At 38.7% G+C, this 20,618-nt stretch overlaps 1 protein-coding gene and 1 long non-coding RNA gene across 2 annotated transcripts; one reads left to right on the top strand and one right to left on the bottom strand.

Annotated features, from left to right (window-relative positions):
* Nucleotides 1–2,020: 2,020 nt before the first annotated feature.
* LOC135105847 (uncharacterized) lies at nt 2,021–7,841 on the top strand. Its single transcript, XR_010271030.1, has 3 exons — nt 2,021–2,189; nt 6,819–6,912; nt 7,687–7,841. It is a non-coding gene; the product is annotated as an uncharacterized LOC135105847 (long non-coding RNA).
* LOC135105846 (E3 ubiquitin-protein ligase RNF10-like) lies at nt 6,721–19,359 on the bottom strand. The gene is made up of 14 exons (XM_064014466.1): nt 18,984–19,359; nt 15,815–15,957; nt 14,885–15,078; nt 14,552–14,705; nt 13,848–13,969; nt 13,216–13,411; nt 12,648–13,055; nt 12,052–12,207; nt 11,281–11,418; nt 9,073–9,248; nt 8,728–8,863; nt 8,496–8,625; nt 7,930–8,103; nt 6,721–7,581 (listed from the first exon to the last, which is right to left on the bottom strand). Exons 1-14 carry the CDS (start codon nt 19,069–19,071, stop codon nt 7,493–7,495), a joined length of 2,304 nt encoding a protein of 767 aa, XP_063870536.1. The 5' UTR covers nt 19,072–19,359; the 3' UTR covers nt 6,721–7,492.
* Between the last annotated feature and the right edge of the window lie 1,259 nt (nt 19,360–20,618).

Below are 20,618 nucleotides of genomic sequence, written 5' to 3'. Positions count from 1 at the left end.
TCCCTCTCTCCAGCTCACCACACCTGAGGCTTTCAAGGGCAGCAGGTAACCGGGTATAGTATTGAGGACAGCCTTGGATACCCTATTGTTATTACATGACCGGTCACTGTACGTACTACTTCGGTCACTTCCCTTCTTCTCTTCCCTTCCTGACTCTCTCTTCCTCGTGGCCCTGTCTGTGGTTAAGTTCTCGGGTAGCTGATACAGTGCCACGTGTTCGAAACCTGCTCGCTCGCTCACTCGCTTGGTGTCTCTTTTTATTAGTTTCGACGTGTTGATATGGTACTCTCTCTCTCTCTCTCTCTCTCTCTCTCTCTCTCTCTCTCTCTCTCTCTCTCTGTTGTCGTTGCCCTTCACATAACTGATTGTTCTTGGCGCCACAACAACAACAACAACAACAACAACAACAACATCATGGCAACGGTCTTTCATATGAATTCTTCTGCAGGTGGTCGTCTGCTGGTGCCTGTTTCTGGTAAGTGGCGGAAGAAACCAGTCACTGCTTCTCTCAGTCTTACTGTCCCTACAGGCAACTTTCAGTACTGCTAGTTTCTGTCTTGTCCTTAACCACAACGAGACTTTATTTTATTTATTTTTATTTTTATTTTTTTCCCGCCAAGGCTTTTGAATGTGCGCTCCCCTTCTGTGTCCTCTACTTACGTCTTGTCGTTGGTGCATATTGTTGCGCATTTGTTTTGTTGGATATTTTTTTTTTCATACTAGTTTCTTTGAAAGGGTGTACTGTACGTGTTTACTACCGTTGTATTGTACTTACTTGCGTATTTGACGTACTATGCCCCTGCTGCTCCTGTTCAGAGATATGTAATAGATTAATTTTTATTACGAGTCTGTTTCCTTTAATGGCATTGTGCTCGTTGTTGTTGCTGTTGTCCTTCAGCATCATCGTTATCATATTATTATTATTATTATTAGTAGTAGTAGTAGTAGTAGTAGTAGTAGTAGTGGTAGTAGTAGTAGTCTCTTCATGGTCTCTCTCTCTCTCTCTCTCTCTCTCTCTCTCTCTCTCTCTCTCTCTCTCTCTCTTTCTCTCTCTCTCTCTCTCTCTCTCTCTCTCTCTCTCCTAACGGTTAGATTGGCATACTATTTTTTCTTTCTTTGTCCTCTTCACAGTACATGAACACAGATGCCAAAGGCTTATCTATCTTGAACAGGATAACTGAAATGGAAATAAATTACAGTGAAGGATAACTTTTCAAGGAAAACAACGTACGAGTAGCTCGGTAAAAACAATTATATCTGAATTAAAGTACCGTAGATGTTAACGAGTGTTTATTCCAAGGCTCGTCAGGCAGGTAACGGCCGCTGCATTGATCCATTCAGCGCGTCAGGCAATTCCCAAACTTAGTAGTCAGAATAGAACAAATTGATGTTTAATTGTTGTGGATGAGTATCTCCAAATGATTCTGAGATTCCTTAATTGTGAAAAGTTTCATTGTAGACTTAATAAGATCCTCTTATGGCATATGGAATTTAAAGTGATGCCGAAAAGAGTTAATTGGTAGTTAACTGATTAACTGATTAAATGATATAGACCCTGCATGGGTCTATATCAGTTTTATGATTTTCCCTTGATGCCCTTACGTGGATAATAATAATAATAATAATAATAATAATAATAATAATAATAATAATAATAGCTTAGTATTGTCATTAGGCTAGGCCGTACTTGCCACTAGAAAACCTTGAAATGTTTGTTAAGGAAATGCTCAATACGTGATCATTGTTGAGCCGACTTTAAGACTAGACATCGTTTATTTATTTTTTTTTATTTATTTATTTATTTTATTTACCTACTTGATTTCTATTTGCGTATTTACGTATCTATTTATTTTATTTATTTATTTTATTTATTAATTTATTTTATTTATTTATTTATTTTATTTTATTTATTTATTTTTTATTTATTTATTTTTTTTTTCAGGGTAAGAGGCGATGCGCAACCCGCCCGTCACCCTCGAAGCACCCCTACTCGGAGCAACGAACCACCACACGGTAGGAGGATGAAGAGCGGGTGGCAAGTCCTTCCGCGTCTTAGGTCCTAGCAGGCAATCGTCCACTCCTGACGGAATATTCGGGAGTTCCCTACACTTGTGGACGCCACTCACCACCTGCATCCCTTTAGCACCACGTTAAGACACACCTGTGCTCTGGGCGTGTTAGGGTGTGAGGTAATTAACAGGCAGCATCCGTCAAAGAGACAGGGGCCATGCTTTAGCAGAGCAAGGAATTATCAAATAGGTCGAAATAATTTATAAAGGGACAGATAACAGACTAGAATAGCATCTCCCCACAGTTCATATTTTGGTCGCATCTGCCAGGGTCAGTATTCAGAAGTTTTGTGCACTCTGCGACAATTTTCAAAGGCCACAGATGATTAGCCGGATTCACAAGGGTGTTTTCCTGTTCATAATAAAGAAAGCTTGTTAATCTGCCGCAAGAACCATAAAAAGAAAAAAAAAATCCTTAACTTAGTCTTTTGAAAGAGGTGGCGGTGCGGCGCAGAAGTGTTTGAGTACCTATGGTCCCAGGCTGATCCAAGGGAGGGGAAAATGCTGAGCGGGGCGTGTTGATGTGCAGTGCAGGGGTGATAGTGTTTCGTTGAATAGCGTCCAGCAGTTCTTAAGCATCATCGTGTATATCTTGTTTTGAATAGCTCGACAAACAGAAATAATCGTTATATTGAATTTTAGGTATCCCTATTTTTCAGCAGCATTGGAAGTTAGAACCGGTGTTTTTTTTTCGGATTAAGATGCAATTAAACCTTACCTCTTTTTACTGAAAATTTTCACTAGAGAGCTTTTGACATAGTAGAATGATAATATCGAGGAAACTTTCCATCGAGGCCTTGACGATTCCTGTCACTACAAGAGGAGTTTACACCCCTTCCTCCCCAAACCAGCACACCGCATCCCTTAGCGCTTCAAGTGCCTGTAACTAAGGACTGCATCTGGTCTTAATTTTCATTTTTTTCCCCTTGCCCTATTTTAACTTTCCCCACCACAAAATCCCCAACACTGTAGGGCAGAGGTTCTCAGACTTCATTGCTTATTGACGCACTAATTATATATGTCTTTGACGGCGCACCAACTCTACACTCAGTACAGTGTATACCTATCCATGAAAATTACGCGGCGCACTTCTGCTCCGCGGCTAACATTTTGAAAATCACTGTTGTAGCGGGTAAGAGCCAAAATAAAGCTGGGCCAGTCTCAGATGGCGAAACGGCCACTACTCGCAGCCTTACTAATATCACATGCACTAAGACATTCCAAGATTATTGAGTGGAATTGTACTAAGTATGGAAATGGCCTTCATCACTGCATCACACCCAGCCCTGTGACAGTGGGCGCTCTGCAGCTTCTTTATTCTTCATAATATGCATAGTTATTTAAAAACCTTTTCCTTTTCCACTTTAGAGAGAAATTTCATAGGTTTTTGGGCAGAAAAGGTGAACAGTAAGCCCAGGAAAGACTTTATAGCTCGAGGGAAGAGCTGTTCCTCTGCTCTGTTAATTATTATTATTATTATTATTATTATTATTATTATTATTATTATTATTATTATTATTGTTTTTATTGTTTTTATTGTTATTGTATATGTGTAAGGAAGTTTGTGTGAAAATTTAATTCAGGTTAGATGAATATGTTTGTATTTACATAAGGAAAGACTGATTTTTAAATGTAATTTGCTTTACAAGTAGAATTTGTGACTAACTGGTGTGGAGTTGGTCATGCTGACATGACCAGCAACTCCCACATAATAATGACCCCTTCTGAAATGGGGACAGTGTCACATGCTACACTGATGGGACAGTAAATATCTGGCTGGCCATTAAAAAGGAATGTGCACTTAAAATCTGTAGCACTCAAATGGCCATTATTAGGTGAAGTGGTGAATAGCTGCTGTAGAGACTTGGGTTGTCAGTTTTGCTTATCCTTTCACAATGGTTGGTAATTTTTCCTCCTGTAATTTTAACATAATTATTGTAATACTTACAACATTCAGAATGTGATTTTTGCATACATACTTATTGGATTCAAAGAAGAGAGGTGACTGATTGAAAAAAGCAAGGGTGTTACAGTGGTATGGGCATGTAAGAAACAATGGAAAAGAGTATTACATTCAAGAGGGATGTCTCTGGAGCAAATATGAGTGGTAGCTTGTAATAAAGATAGATGAGTAGAAAAGAATTGTAAACAAATGTATGAACAGAGACAGCCTGGACAGCCACATCAGGAGATTCTCCTGCATTTTGTCTGATTAACTGATCAGTTCAGGTGTGGGGAAGGCAACTCATCCATTATAATGAAGCAAGGGTAAGCCAGTTCCGCTGATGGGCCCTACAGCAGAAATTGCCAGTGAGGTTTGAAGCACTGGATCAGGGGGTGCTGTGAACTTATCATCAAACCCAGCTGTGACCTCACTGAACATTTCCCTTTTATGTCTCACAACACAAGGGGGCAGTCACAGCCTGTCCTCTAAAGACAACTCCTTCTTTACACAAAACTACATGCACCTAACTACACACACACCCTTCACTCAAAATTCCAAAGTAATATGGCGACTCCTACACCAGCCTCAGAATCCCCATTTGGGGAGGGGACCACAAATGTCCCCAGGTCGGACTTTTCTTCTGGTATGATCATGATCCTAAGTGTCTTTACATCCCCCTCACCTTTTCTTCATTAACTTCTGCAACATTCAGTCTTAGATCTAATTTTCAATCTGGAGAACACCACCTCTCCTCTACTAAACCTCAGCTTTTCTTCACTGAAATACAAGTGTCTAAGGCCAGAGACAGTAGCCCCTTTTCTGTTTCCTCCTACTTTTTCTGTCCTCATTTTCAGTCCAAAGTAGGATGTTGCATTTATGTGCGCAACAACTTGACCTGCTCCTGTGCCCATGCTCTTGAATTTTCTGAGTTTTCCACCATCTGGCTACAACTACAGAGTCACTCTCAAACTATGTTCATCTGTGCTGTATACCTCTCACCTAGCTCCTCTGACTACAAGAAATTCTTTGAATACTTAACTTCTAAAGTGATTCTAATACTGATTCTCTTCCCTTTTGCAGACATCTCCATTCTTGGAAGCTTCAATGTTCACCACCAGCTTTGTCTTTCCTCTACATTCACTGACCATCCTGGTGAACTTCCTATCTTCCATGACCTAGAGCAACTGGTGTAACACCCTACTCATATTCCTGACCGTCATGGAAATACGCCTAACATTCCTTGATTTTTTCTCAGCCTCTAATCCTTCTGCTTATGCTGTTATCCTATCTTCACTATTGGGCTCCTCAGATCACAATCTCGTATCTCTATCTTGTCTTATTGCTGCAGTCCCTCCTCAGTATCCCCCAAAGCGAAGGTGCCTCTGACATTTTGCCTCTGCTAATTGGGGTAACCTGAGGAAGTGTTATGCTGATTTTCCTTGGAATGACTACTGCTTCTATGTCAGAGACCTATATCTGTGCTGAGTGCACAACAGAGGCGATAGTGTCTGGCATGGAGGCATCTCTCTTGACCTTAACCTTCCAAACCTTGGTTTAACACAAACTGTTTTCATGCTATACATGATAAGAGAGGTGGCCCATAAAAGGTACTTGAGCCTTCCATCACCTGAATCTCATTCACTTTATATTTCTGCCCAGAATCATGCCAAGTCTGTTTTTCAACTAGCCAAAAACTCCTTCATTAATAGAAATGTCAAAATCTTTCATGGTGCTTGCACCTTGCCAAGTCAAACTCTTTGAACTCTGTTTATCAACATGTTTATCAACATCTACCTTTCCTTCTTGCTGGAAGTTTGCATACATTTAGCCTGTTCCTTAAAAGAGTGACCATTCTAATCCCTCAAACTAGTCTTATTGCTTTAATTTCTTGCCTATCTAAAGTTTTTGAATCAGCCCTCAACAAAGATTCTTAAACATCTACCACTTCACAACTTTCTATCTGATTGCCAGTATGGGTTCCATCAAGGCTGCTCTACTGGTGATCTGGTTTTCCTTACCAAGTCTTGGTCATCCTCTTTTAGAGATTTTGGTGGAACTTTTGCTGTTGCCTTAGATATATCAAAAGCTTTTGATAGAGTTGAGCACAAAGCTTTGATTTCCAAACTACCCTCCTACAACTTCTATCCATCTCTTTGTAACCTCAAGTTTTCTTTCAGACTGTTCTATTGCTGCTGTGGCAGAGTCACTGTTCTTCTAAATCTATTAACAGTGGTATTCTTCAGGGTTCTGTTCTGTCACCCTGCACTTTTCCACGTCTTTTCCTGGATGTCCAACCCTTCAGGGAGTAAACATTAACAGTAACTATAAAGTATTATGTCTAGGTACACCAAGTCACCTAATTATAATTAAAGTCACATAATATTAGTGACTTGGTGAACCTAGACATAATATTTTATAGTTACTGTTTCATGGTTACACTTTGATATGATTGTTTTGTGTTTTGGTAAACAACTTGTCCTTTTCCTCATGGCCTAGTGAAGAATATTTTGGCTGTCAGATAATAGTACTTCTCTCAGTTGCCCACAAGGTCTGTGTTAAGTCCGGGTTCAAGGGATAGATAATTTTTCTGAATAAGTACACATTTTGACCTGGGAATGCACAGGACTTCCTTCTCCCTTCATTTTTGTGCATGCTGCCACACACTTGCTATTGTAAATATAAAGTCATGAAGCTCATTAAACTATGTTTGTTTGAGTTTTTTTATGGTTTATTGACTAAATAAGCAACAGGTACTGCATGTTTCAGCTTTTCTTTCAACATGCTACCTGAATGTTATATTTCAGGTTTGTAAGGAACAGAGGGACAGCATGGAGGTGTTTGGAATCATCAGCATCCACTCAAAGCAAAATTATGACACTGGTCTACTGAATGCCACAGGTATTAACTTTTTTGGTATCCTAGAGAAACAAAACCCACATTTGACATCAATGCTTTGGAAATTAAAATTAATGCACTATTTTAATTTCTGCATTTAAAGTGCATAACCATGCCATCAGAAAGACTTTAAAAATCATGCAGTAGCACACTTTAACATTGCTTTTATGTTTTCATTAGACAAGCAGTAGAGAAACTCAACTTCATATATTTAATCCAAAACACCAGGAAGTTTGCATTCAACAGTAGCTCAGCAATGTTACAATTCTGAAATGCAGTCATAGGGAAACTTGATGGCAACAACACAGCATTTCCATAAATACAGTACAGATTCCTAAGTAACTTAGAGACAACGTCCATTAAAACAAATATACTAATTAGAGCATTTCCAAGAAAGCAAATAACTGACAAAATAATAACCAAAACTACACTGCAGTTATTACCATGAGCATAATAACCATATGATCAATAATGCTTTGATAAGTTAAATGTAAGAAAAGAAACAAGTGGTTGTATAATGCAGCAACTTCAAAAATCTTGAAACTGGTTAATATTCCTTAACCAGATCATTCCACAGAACTTGTCAGTTCAAACCTCCAGATGAGAACAGAAGGACTTTCTTCTGTTTCTTCTTATTTTTCCCTTTCTTGCCTCCATCCTTTACTTCTTCATCTGTAATCATGAATATTTTGAATTATCCTTTAAGGGAAAAATTAATGACCATTAATAACATTTCTAGAATTAATGAGAACAGTGTTAATGTTCTATAAATTTCAGCAGGAATCATATATGCAGAGAAGTATAAGAGAGACAAACTACAAAGAAGATAATGAAGATAATGATACAACAAAGGATAAGAAAGCTCTGAATGCAAGAAACTCAAGTATAAGAGAGACAAGCTACAAAGAAGAGAATGATACAACAAAGGATAAGAAAGCTATGAGTGTGCAAGAAACGACTGTGCTTCATACCAACTAATGAGCACAAAACTATGAAATGTATGAGTGTTAAAGTACCCACCTGCAGACTTCTTAGCAGCGGCAGCAGCATCAAGTGCCTTAGCCATGGCATTACTGAAGGCATGCCGGTACTCTGGAGGTGCAGCCATCTCTTCATCATCTTCAGTACAATTACCACATGAAGATTCACTCACCCGGCTTCTAGACTCCCAGCCACGTCCAGCTGAACCAACACCTGGTTTATATCATTAACAAATTAGACCAGAGAGAATGTCTGCTCCACTCCACAGCTCCTGGATATTCTTGGTTTTGAGGAGTACAGTGTTTTTCAAATATCCAAAATACAAAATCAGGAACTAAGGTTAAAGAAGTTAATATGAATTTAATGAAGTAGGTTACCAATGACTGAAAAGCTTGAATGAATGTCTTTGATGCTGTTGTGAAAGTTTAAAACTTTTTTTTTTTCAAGAAATTAACTCTGGGTAACTGCCAAATATAGATTTTGAATTATTGTATTTGCTTAATTAGTGTTACAAAGTCTAAACTATTTTGGAGCAGAAATGTAGTTATATTCTCTATAAGAAGCATTAAGCCTCCTCCCATTCTGAACTTAGATATCTAACTTACCAGAGCTCTTCAAGGAAGCTGACCGGTCATTCTTGGGAGTAGGTCCTCCAAGGGTGGGCCAGGCCACACCACGTATGTCCACTGACTCACTGCTTGGATGGGATGGTTTTGACTGTCCTTCACGAATCATCTGGAAAATATACAAGTTTTTATAAAATACTTAATACAAACTGTTGGTATCAACAGCTTCCATTAATTATGTTGCTAATACTTAAATGACCAAGTCCTTTACCTTTGCAAATGACATGCCAGTAGTGATGGTGTTTGGAGCTGAAGAGCCCAGAGCCTCATTGTTGGGGCTGGAGCTCAGCTCATTGCCAGCACCCTCATAACCACCACCACCACCTTCGTTTACTTCATTGGTGGTTCTAGAAGCAAGTGAATTGATAGATACTACATTTTTCTATGGAAAATTAATTCAGGAAGCTAGACTGTGGTGACATGTAGCCAAAGGATATACTTAGAAGTTAACACAAAGCAAAATACAAATATTTTTTGTATAATGCCACAGCATGTCATCATATGCATGTATAGCAGTCCTCACTATACCCACATTAATTTACACAAATATGCTTACCTGGCAGGAAAATCTTCAGTGAAAGAAGGGAACTGTTTTAAGGATTCTATCTTGATGTTCGTGGCCCCCTTGGAGCGTCCCATCATACGATCTTCTTCAGCCTGCACTCGCTTCTCAATTTTTCGCTCTTCCCGAGCTCGCTTGTTTCTTTTCCGCTTCCTTGCATCTATTTGATCCTGTACACAATGATGAAAATAGCAATTGATATTCATGTACACAATGATGAAAATAGCAATTGATATTCAATGTGTGTGTGTGTGTGTGTGTGTGTGTGTGTGTGTGTGTGTGTGTGTGTGTGTGTGTGTGTGTGTGTGTGTGTGTGTGTGTGTGTGTTCAACTAGTATTGTACAGGACATGAGCCAAAGCTCATTTTGTCCTGTCTCTAGTACCATATTTATGCAATTTCTCTTTAAACATGTGTACAGTGCTAAAACCACCTCTTCCTTCAAATCATTCCAGATTTCAATAATTTGATACAGGAAGCTATATTTCTTGATGTCGCTTAAATATCCACTCTTCTTTATTTTCTTCCCATGCCTCCTTGTCCGTCTCTCTCCCTCCTCCATCCGTGGTACCAAGTCATTTCTGTCTATTCTCTTTATATTGTTTACAAATTTGTACATTGTTATCAGGTCTCCTATTTCTCTTCTGTCTTGTAGTGCTGGTAATCCCATCTCTTCAAGTCTTTCTTCAGTTAAAGTCTTTCAATTCTGGTACCATCTTTGTTGCTATCCTCTGTATTCTTTCCTATTTCCATTTTTTTTTTTCTATGTGGAGCCCAAACCACTGCTGCATATTCCAAGGTCATATGCCTGTTATAATTTTCATAATTTCTTTACCTAAATAGTTAAATGCCACTCTAATGTTTGTTAACAAGCTGTGTTTATGTACCTTTCAGGTGATGGTGTGTTCTGGATCATTACTCCCAAATATTTTTTTCATTACTTTTTGTTATTATCTCTCTTACCATTTTGTAATTCCATGAAGGTGTCTCTCTCTACTTTTTCCTATTTCCAACACGTGGCATTTTTCTGGCATTAAATTCTAGCTTCCATCTTTGGCTCCATGCATGTATCTTGTCAATATCCTTTTGTGACTCCTTGCATTGACTGTGTGTGTGTGTAGTGAGGTGCAACTTGACTTCTTTAAGGGGCAAGCTAGTCTGCCTATGCAAGCACCTGAATTATCAATATGAATTGATAATAACCAATAGTTCTTCCTCTTTGTTTATGCTCTTACTGTAAACATATCATGGGGAAGTAAAGCAAGTTAAATAAGAAAGGACAGAGAACAAGTCCAAGATAATAAAAGCCATGTAACTAAGTTTACCTGCATTAAGCACTTTGTTTGACCACCAAAAACCTATAAAATCCATACTATAATGACCAAATGCACAACCTGATCATTAAAGACTGACAGTTGACTAAGAAATGGTTAATGACATTGGGATGATTAGTCAGTTTTCCAACAGCCATTCTATAGTCATAGTTTTCCAACAGCCATTCTAAAAGATGATCATGATCTATGCAAAGCTGCTGCAAAATTTTATCTGAAGTTACCTTAACATAATCAACAAAAGCTCCACCCTGACATCACACGAGCCATGCAGGGTTGTCAATGGTGATCCAGCCTATATGAAAACTGGTGACAAGTGAAAAATCTTAGAACAGGGTTCAGTTTTTGCATCTATTCAATTTCTCCAGTGCTAAAAGACACCTTGACAAATACTACCACAGTGCACTGTATCACATATGTGCAGCAGGTGGCTAAACTATTGAGCATATAGTGTCTTTCAGATTAAGGTTGGCACAAAAGACTGCACGAATTGAACACCTGTGACTGGCAGTTACATCATGATGCCATGACCTGTTCTTCACTTTTGATCCAGACTTTAGAGCTAAAGTATTTCTTTATATGCACCATGCAGACATGGCTCCTTGTGATACCTGGCCATTTCTCAGTTAAACATGCTATAGAAAGGATCCTGACTCTTGAGAGCCAAGAGGAACATGAAAAAAAAGCTACTCCAAAACAAGACTTTCAGAAGGAAGGACAATGACTTAGTGTATAATACACTGAGTATCAAGGATCCTACTTTAAAGGAAATTATATTGCAGTATAATATGCAAACCTCTTGTTTTTCTCTAGCATTCAAGATACTTTTTGAACAACAGGTTTTCTAATAATCAATGGTCCATGCACACATACCTGGAACAATGCAATGGTAGCCTTTGACACATGAGGAGTACGAAGAGTTACTTCAACCACATCAAAATTACAAGTGACTGGCAGGTGTCTTAAATACCTCAGCCGCATTCGCAGCTCTTCAGTCATTGCCACCGTCTCCTGAGAGGGAAAGAAAAAGGACAAAATCAGAATCCCTGTAAGCAATCCTGTGCCTAAATACACAGATCCAAAAATATTAAATGAAAAATAAGATCAATACAAAATGTACACTTGGTATAATACTTACTGCAACTGGCTTACAACCTAGTCTTGGATTCCCTAGCTAGGTAAATAAAAAATTAGGCTAGCCTCCATTCACACACCAGCCCTGGTGCACCTTGCTCACAGCAGGTAAGGACCTAAATCAATGAGTTTCAACCTCCTAGTCCTATACATCAACCTTGTCCTCCCATTTTTTTTTATGAGATCCTGCAGGAAGAAAGCTAGCAGTCCTGCTCTCTCTCTCTCTCTCTCTCTCTCTCTCTCTCTCTCTCTCTCTCTCTCTCTCTCTCTCTCTCTCTCTCTCTCTCTCTCTCTCTCTCATGTGTGTGTGTATTTTGGAGTGATTTAACAGTTTAACTTAACAATGTCTCCATATATCTTCATATCTTTCTACTACATCTCTCATATATTTCTACTTTATCCCACAGAGATAGACTGAATAGTGAACTATGCTACAAAAAACAAAGAAACCACTTATCAAAAATATTAAAATGTGGGCAAAGAGAAGACCAGATAAGATGCAAGCCTCACCTTTTCTACCACCTTGGCTTTGATGATATGAGGGCAGTTCTCCAGGGCACCATACTCATGCACCAACATCTGCACATTGAGGGCATGAAGGTAGATGTGTGCTCCATTGCTGGCTTGGTAGAAGTAGAATGTGGCCTTTGGAGTATTGCGCTGCACCTGCAGTAATTTAGCCATTTTAAATATTCCTATCAAATATTAATCAAATCCAGTTTGTTCCAAAGGCCACAGCAAATTAGTCTCTACTTATTCTTCTCAATACTCTTCTCTGCAAATTAAAGTCATCACTCAAATATATTAGCACATACTTAAGTGTAGCCATGGGTCATTTTCCATATCTGCTAATCTATCTATTTCTTGATGCCCAATTCTCACTGGGACCATCCCCCAAGGATTTGGCTAAGACATAAGTGTCTCCACTCCTTCCAATCCAAATATTCCTTTCTCACTTGTTAAAGCACAAACACCTCTTACACATGCACTACTTTACCTTATCCTTACTTTTCCCAAGTGGGCTTCTACAAGAGAGGAAAGTTTTATAATAAAATTTATCACGAATGATTACACGAGCCTAAAGTTTAAAATAATGTTGTGCTTACTTGTCCTCCAGGATTGGTGGTGTTGACTGGCTGCAGCTGAGAGATGTCCAAATCCTGCACAGTGATGGTAGACTGAGGGGCCTCTTCTTGCTGGCCTTGAGGCTGAGGGTCATCAGGCATAGGACAAACTTCACCTTCCACCGGAGACACAGGACTAAGGACCTCCTCAAAGGACAACAAACTCTCACTGGATGATAACTCATCTGGACTAGAGAGAGACATGGCCTCCATCCCTTCCTCAAGTGGAGGTTTACATGCTTCAGGGGTGGCATCACCACTTAGGGCTTCCTGGCGAACTCGGAGAAGACCAAGGGCTTCCTCCAAGAAGCAAGCTTCAGGCTGGTCTCCTTCTTCCTCCAGTTGTTGTTCTAGTTCACGCTGTTCTCTAGCCACAATAAAAGACTTCACCTGAAATATACATCTATTACTTAATATCTCTTTACTCTAGAGCCTTCTTGCTATATAAAACTAAAACCAGTTCCATTTCTTTTCACTCAACTGTATGGGCACTTGCAGAAAATTAGAAATTTGTAAACAATAACATGTTAAATTAAATTTTAAGACTTGCCTCTTCTTTAGATGCTACCAAAAGTTTGGCATAAGGTGTGGCAGCAGTTGGGTGACTCAAGCGGGGAGGCTGGGCAATGATTTCTTGTGAGAAGGCAGTGACTGGCACAGGTAAGAGAGAGTCCCGTTCACGACGCATCAACTGCAGCTCCACCTCCTCTCCAATGGCAAATTCCTTGTGGCAGATGGCAACCACACTGACAAGTATACATTAAATAAATAAAAAGCCACACACTGACAAGGAAAGTATACATTAAATAAACAAAAAGCCTATCAAATATTTTATATACAACAATAAGCTATCATTGACCATCTAGTCCCTCACCATAACTTTTGAAGTTAAGTTTATTCTCAATGAGTAAAAAATAAATATATTGAATTATGGATATCTCACAACAGCATTTATCACCAAGGACTGACTGATTACTCTAACATACTGGAAAACCAGACACACAATGCTACAATGTTCATACATGTAAGAATGCTGCAAGTTGCTTCAAACACTACTGGAACTAACTTACAAATACAATATCTTTAATTGTACACTTGATGATAAACTGCTTAGTCCAGAATGTTTTGCGAAAGAATTTGAACCAACTTGAATACTTGTACCAAAAAGACACCCCTGCCTACCTCTTAAGATCTTCCTTGCCTATGGGTTCATAACAGATGGGACACTTGCGCCACTTCTTATCTGAGAGAGCGAGGTAATGAAGGATACACGGGAAGCAGTAGATGTGACCACAGCGGGTAACCTACAATGAAAATATCATGTAAAAATATTTCATTGTTGAAGCTTTTGTATCTAAGTGACATACATAAAATTGTATACAAATGATGCAGATTTACTGCTGCACCAGCAACAATCCACAGCAGGCATTATCCTTATTATATTTCTGGACTACTAGAGTTGTTCCATCATCATATCAGGATGCAGCCATGCTTAGAAACTGCAATGTCCACACCAAACTGTTAAGCTTTTACAACAAATGTTATAAAATGGCTCTATTTCCACTTTTTTCTGTGACTTTTCTCATTTCATCCACACATGCTGAAAAGCTTCTCTAGTTTTGTGTATGCTGCATCTTAAAAATATAGATGATTTTTAACAGTATGTATACAAAAAGTATAATTCACAAATCTCTTGATTTGATACACATTTCAGATTTTGAAGTAAGAATATTTACAAATAATAAAAAATAATGGTGAGATTTGTACTTTTATCTATCCATTTGCAATATGAACTTGTGAATAATTCCTAAAAAAATAAACAAAATAAATAAATATGTGAATAAAAATAAAATCCATTAAAGTTGAACAAGGATGAGTGACGACACCTTGGCAGCAGTGGGAGGGTGGAGGCAGATGGGGCAGGATGGTGCCATGGAGACATGCAGTCGCACCTCCTCCACATACTTCCACTCCACTAAAAGGTCTTGATTGGCAGAGTAGATGGAGTAGTCCTCAGAGTCATCCACCACAAACTGGCAGCTGAACAAAAGGAGACACTCAATTGTAAGAAGGGAAAAAAAAAAACTATTCAAAAACAACCTCTTAAAGGAAACTGAAAATAACAAGAGACACCCAATGAAAAATTAAATAAAAATACTGAAAAACAACCTCCTAAGGGAAACTTAAAATAACATCCAAGGTTCAAATAACACACTCACTTGGCTTGCAGGTAGTGCTCCTTGCTGTACTTAGGGACATGGCTGGAGTGGCGCCTCACTCTGGCACCTCTCCCACCGCCACTCTGGGCCCTATGTCCAGGGCCCCACCAGTCCAGCAGGTGGGCAATATTCTGCTTTTTGCTACCTGCAGAGTAGAGTGACCCAGATTCCGATTGTGGTCCACCAGACTCTACCTGTAAAAATAATCACAACAAATCATATTTCCTCTCTAAGTTTTCCCAATTATTCTAAACTTTCAAATCAAAAGAATAGGAAGCCTTTCCTCTATATTCTTATCCTTTTTTTAGGAGTGATAGCCATCTAGTACATAGAACAGATAAATGAATAAACAAACAAACAAAATAGCCAAAATTCATCCTTCACAACTGTATTCACTGTTAGTAGAGGAAAATAAGAATATAAAGTGTTTAAAGTCTTTCACTATTCATCCACAGCAAAATGAAAGGAAGCACAGTGCATCTCAAAGCTGACAGCACAGAACAACCTATTGTTCATTTACTCATCCACAATATAGCATTCACATTATTTGCTTGTTTAAGCTTACAGATCTAGGTAATGAATAAAGATCAATATACAAGATTGATTTCAATGTGCACTTACTTCCTCTAGTAATCCAATATATCATTGTGAACTTTCTTCAGTAAGGGTGATACACATTGTGAAAATGTCTAGTCTAGGAACTGCTGAAAACTCTGTGAATACAGCCTCGTTTGCTTATACATGCCCAACACTAGGCCTCCCTTGTTGTCAGAGGTTGGCAAGGCAACCTTCTGGCTTGGTGACAAATATTCCCACACCTGTGATTATTCATCACCCTCTATACAAACATCTGCAGGAGTGGGAGGTATGGAGTTCAGTTCAAAATTAAAGTCAAACTTACTATTATTTCAAAACAAATAATTACAGTACCTTGCCACCCATCTTCTCCCTGGGACGGACATAGCGCTGGCCCGCCCTCCCACCGCGCCCGGCCACCGGCTTCTTCCCCGGGTCGGGACGGTCAAACTCCCTCTTGCGGGCACACTGGCCCACATACTTCTTCCCTCCATAGTCTACAGAGAGAAACAAGATACCAATAACACTAAAAATGGGTCAATAACAGCATTCAAGAGAATCTGCTTAATTTAAATATTCCCAATTACCTTTGTCATTATGAAAATTTAGGGTATTTAAGGCCAACACATTATAGTTGGAGACTGACAGGCATGCAAGGTCTCACTGGCCATCTACCAAATCTCAGAGGTGAACAGTTTGTACCAACTTGCCAAATGCCAAATGTACATATTCTTTTTACTACCACTTTGGATCCTATTCAGGGACCAGCATCTCAGTGCACTTTTTTTTTTTTCTCTCTGGTTTCCTTCCTACATAAAAAAAAAATAAAAAAATAAAAATATTAGCAACATGTTAAAATGCAATCCAAACTAAACTTGTGATAATTACACACCACCAAAGAATTATAACATTAACATACCATCCATTCTGTTACTAAGATTATATACATATAATAAAAAATTAGGAAAAGCTATGCATCAAAGTACTTTTGTAATGCTTAAGAGGTAGCTATTATCACAATTAGTCTCAGTGCAAAAAATCCTGAAGTCATCATTGATACCAAATATGAAAAAAAAAAGCTATCCACAATGTATCTGTAGAAAACCACTTTTGCAAAGAAAATACCACTGAGCTGCAATTGAATGCTTGCTCCAACTTTTTTTTTTTTAACACTGTGTTAGCTCATCTTACATATGATATGGTTGATAGAAGACATGTGAAAACCGTGTTTTTCTGTTCACTCATCAATCACAGTTGAAGGGTGTGTGAGGAATATGCCACTATCTCTTCCTCTCCTTCAGGGACAAGTGTGAACCAATTACAAATGTATTTTGGATGAAAACATGAAGCATGGAGGGAATGTTAAGGAATGGTGTGTGTGTGTGTGTGTGTGTGTGTGTGTGTGTGTGTGTGTGTGTGTGTGTGTGTGTGTGTGTGTGTGTGTGTGTGTGTGTGTGTGTGTGTGTGTGTGTGTGTGTGTGTGTGTGTGTGAGAGAGAGAGAGAGAGAGAGAGAGAGAGAGAGAGAGAGAGAGAGAGAGAGAGAGAGAGAGAGAGAGAGAGAGAGAGAGAGAGAGAGAGAGAGAGAGAGAGAGAGAGAGAGAGAGAGAGAGAGAGAGAGAGAGAGAGCATTAAGCATGGATATGAAAGAAATTTCTGGGCTTTCTCAGTGGGAGATGAGCATCTTGCTTATCTTTACAGAATCTACAAGTTCATTCCCACCCAAGAAAACAAGGCACTGTACAGACATCACCTTGGTCCTTGATAGATAACACAATCTTCAGACACACTTCACGAGGCAAGGTCTGCACCACACTTTATACCACTGGAATACTTCTATGACAACTCACCCACAGAAAGAATTAAAAATAATTGTTAATTATTTTCTTTTCTGGATGTCCAATAGAATAGGGGGATAAAATAAAATAAATGTAAATATATATATATATATATATATATATATATATATATATATATATATATATATATATATATATATATATATATATATATATAATAATAATAAAAGATAAAAAATGAAAATAAAATATACACTGATAAGTAAATAAGTAATTACATTGATTAAATAAATAAAAGAACTGGTATTAAAGAAGCTCTTTAAATCGACAACATAACGAAAGACAATTATTCAAACTGACTACAACCACTATGAATCACAGGGTTAATAATTTCAATTAATTCATTTTTTTCTTAACTATTATTATGTCACACAATAAAAGTCTGTTGTGCATTCTTATTTAAATGGAAAATACCACCACAATTACTAGACCACTGGGAGGCTGCTAGATGGCCCTTACAGAATGCAGCATGGTGTACAATCCCACAATGCAGGATCCAGGAAAAACAAGACAAGATGTCATGGGTGTCATGTGCAGGCATTCCAGCTGTCATACACCAAATAAAAAATTTTCTATATCTTTAGATGCAAGATATATTGCAACAATGAAAATATTTTTTTCTGAAAGCTTCTTATGTGTACCAATAATCTTTTTTTCCCTAAGGAATCACTTCTTCAGGAAATTTGTTTTCCCTTCCAATAAAACATTCAACTCCCCAGAAGTTATAGTTAAGAATAATTCAAATCATACTGAATGCTGAGGAAAAATTGTTATAAAAATGACTATTTATAAGAAAATATATCAAATTTAGTGTTACCCACACACATCTCCAATCACTGTGGAGCTTCCCCACACAGAGTCTGCAGCCTGCCTCGGGACTATGCAGACATGCTGGCATCGTGCATTCCTTTGTAACATCTCAGTTATTACTTAATATATGGCAGTCTTTCTACACATCGTTTTTCCTTTATATGTCTCTGGGACCACAAAGATGGCATGTGGCTCAAGGGAAGTTTCTGCTTTCCAATAACCCACCAAGCATGCATCCTTCTGCTGCCGTGGCTCATCTACTACCGACATGACATGGGTATTATTTTATGCACAGAGAAGTGACAGCTTGCCCGTGTGTCATTGTCGTGTTTATTTAAGATCAATGAAAATGATTGTGTGACAGGACACTTACCAGAGTGTGGTGGTTTTCATTTTTTTTTTTTTTATGCCACTGTTACACTTGTCACTTCCCTATCTTAACTTCCCTGCAATGATACCATACCCGTAAGTCAATTGAAATCATGTAAATTGTTACAGCCACTGCTGCTGTCACTCAGGAACTGTTGAAGACCAACACACTAAATTCAGGGTAGTGTATGATGAAAAGGCAGGGGTGTCAGTCTGCCAGTCACCAGGTGCACATTCCTGACTTAGTTGAGGTGGAGGGGCCCTGCGGGCACCTGGAGGGTGCAGCAGACAGGGTGTCACCATGTCACGGATCACCTGCACACCCTCAGGTGTCCGCGCCGCCATACCAACACAACAACAAATAAAATAAACTTGCAGCCACTCACCACCAGGCAAAGTGTGACAAAAACAAACCCCAGGGCGGGCGACAAATGGCGGCGCCCGCCCTCTCCTCTCCGCCTTCCCGGCCCACGGGCACCTGTCTTACCCTTGACGGTGCCTTCCGGGCCGCTCTTAGCAGGCAGCTGAGGCAGCCTGGGCAAGGCCTTCTTGTCCATGGCAGGCGGCGTGTCCATGCACCACCGCGGCGAGGCGAGGGACCTGCACTCCCCTGACAGCGAGAACACACATCTTGGACAGATTAGCAAGCCATTACGCACCACAAACAGGAAAATGGGTTCTGTATCCTTTCAGAACACAGACTAGTAGGGTCAGGGGATAAATCCACGAAGGAGAAGAACAAACGAGTCTTGGGAGCGAAGAGCCTCCCAAGAATTACAGCAGCACAATATGGCGACGCGGCGACCCGGGGCTCAGGGGACCGAGGGGCGGCGGCACACCACCAGTGAATGCTGTCCCGCCACTACCACCTCGGAAGAAACCTTCTTAAATTGAAGAACAAAAAATAATACATTGAAAATATATTCTAAAATTTAAAAGAGGGTATCTTAGTAATCATGGTGTAAATTTCTCCTATATATGAATTCGAAACTCAAATTATATATTTTCTACTAAAAATGAGAGGTTTCAACTCGCTGATCTTCACATGTTTCCAGTGTAAAAAAATATTCAACTGAAAAATTTTCATACTTATGATATATCTATAATTTTTTGAGAGTGAATGTACTCAACCTATCTGAACCTGAAAAATACAAACATAAGCCACCACCTTATTGGCAGAGATAGATGAAATATGTTTTTAGGGGTAAAAAAAATCTAAAGATTTAATAAAAATTGTCAATCAGACAATAAAATTCTCTCTCTCTCTCTCTCTCTCTCTCTCTCTCTCTCTCTCTCTCTCTCTCTCTCTCTCTCTCTCTCTCTCTCTCATATATATATATATATATATATATATATATATATATATATATATATATATATATATATATATATATATATATATATATATATATATATATATATATATATATATATATATATATATATATATACTGACGAGGAACCATGTATTATTTATTTATTTATTTATTTATTTTTAAGAACAAAGGACATCACTTAGTTTAAGAATGGCCAACATGAAATTTCATGTTCAAGTCAGCTGAGCGTCGTCTGCTGTCTGGACAACGTACGGTACAGCAGATATCGCTACGTGACGCAATGCTCTATATTATATACAACTTTATTGGAAACGCTGTCAGGGTACCTTAAATACGTATTTTTGTGTCTTATCTGCATACATTTATATAAAAGAAGCTGACCGTATCATGAGGGAAAGAAAACATGACTGCACAAATCTGTGAGCTGTCTAGAACTTTTCCTATTTTTTTTAATTTATAGTTGAACTTGCTTTCCCAAAACAATACATGCTATCTGAACTTTAGCAATGCAGTAGAAATGTAGATTTGACTTGATTTGAATAGTTTATTGTTGTATGTACGGTACAGTAGCTTTCCTAATTGTTCCCTTTGTGTGTCCTGAGAATCATGACACACCCTAAGTCTTGCTTATTCCGTTACGTATTGTGATGTGATAAATTCACCCATTGGTTTCACCACGCCTATATTCATATTAACACTACAATAGGATTTTAAAATGTAACAGGACACCCTCCAAGCTCCCAAAATAGGCCACACCACCGCCCGTCGACGAGTCTATACACTTT

The sequence above is a fragment of the Scylla paramamosain genome, chromosome 12, assembly GCF_035594125.1.
Source record: "Scylla paramamosain isolate STU-SP2022 chromosome 12, ASM3559412v1, whole genome shotgun sequence".
NCBI classification, from domain to species: Eukaryota; Metazoa; Arthropoda; class Malacostraca; order Decapoda; family Portunidae; genus Scylla; species Scylla paramamosain.
The sequence above is the reverse complement of the archived record's forward strand: the minus strand, read 5'-3'. Positions and strand labels throughout refer to the sequence as shown.

What these genes read in the sequence shown, in the direction of transcription:
- LOC135105846 (XM_064014466.1), bottom strand. Translation starts at nt 19,071, where the DNA reads ATGGACACGCCGCCTGCCATGGACAAGAAGGCCTTGCCCAGGCTGCCT. An exon ending in GGGAGAAGATGGGTGGCAAG is followed by an intron (nt 15,079 to 15,814) that starts GTACTGTAATTA and finishes TTATTTTTACAG; the next exon opens with GTAGAGTCTGGTGGACCACA. An exon ending in CTGGCATGTCATTTGCAAAG is followed by an intron (nt 8,626 to 8,727) that starts GTAAAGGACTTG and finishes TATATTTTCCAG; the next exon opens with ATGATTCGTGAAGGACAGTC.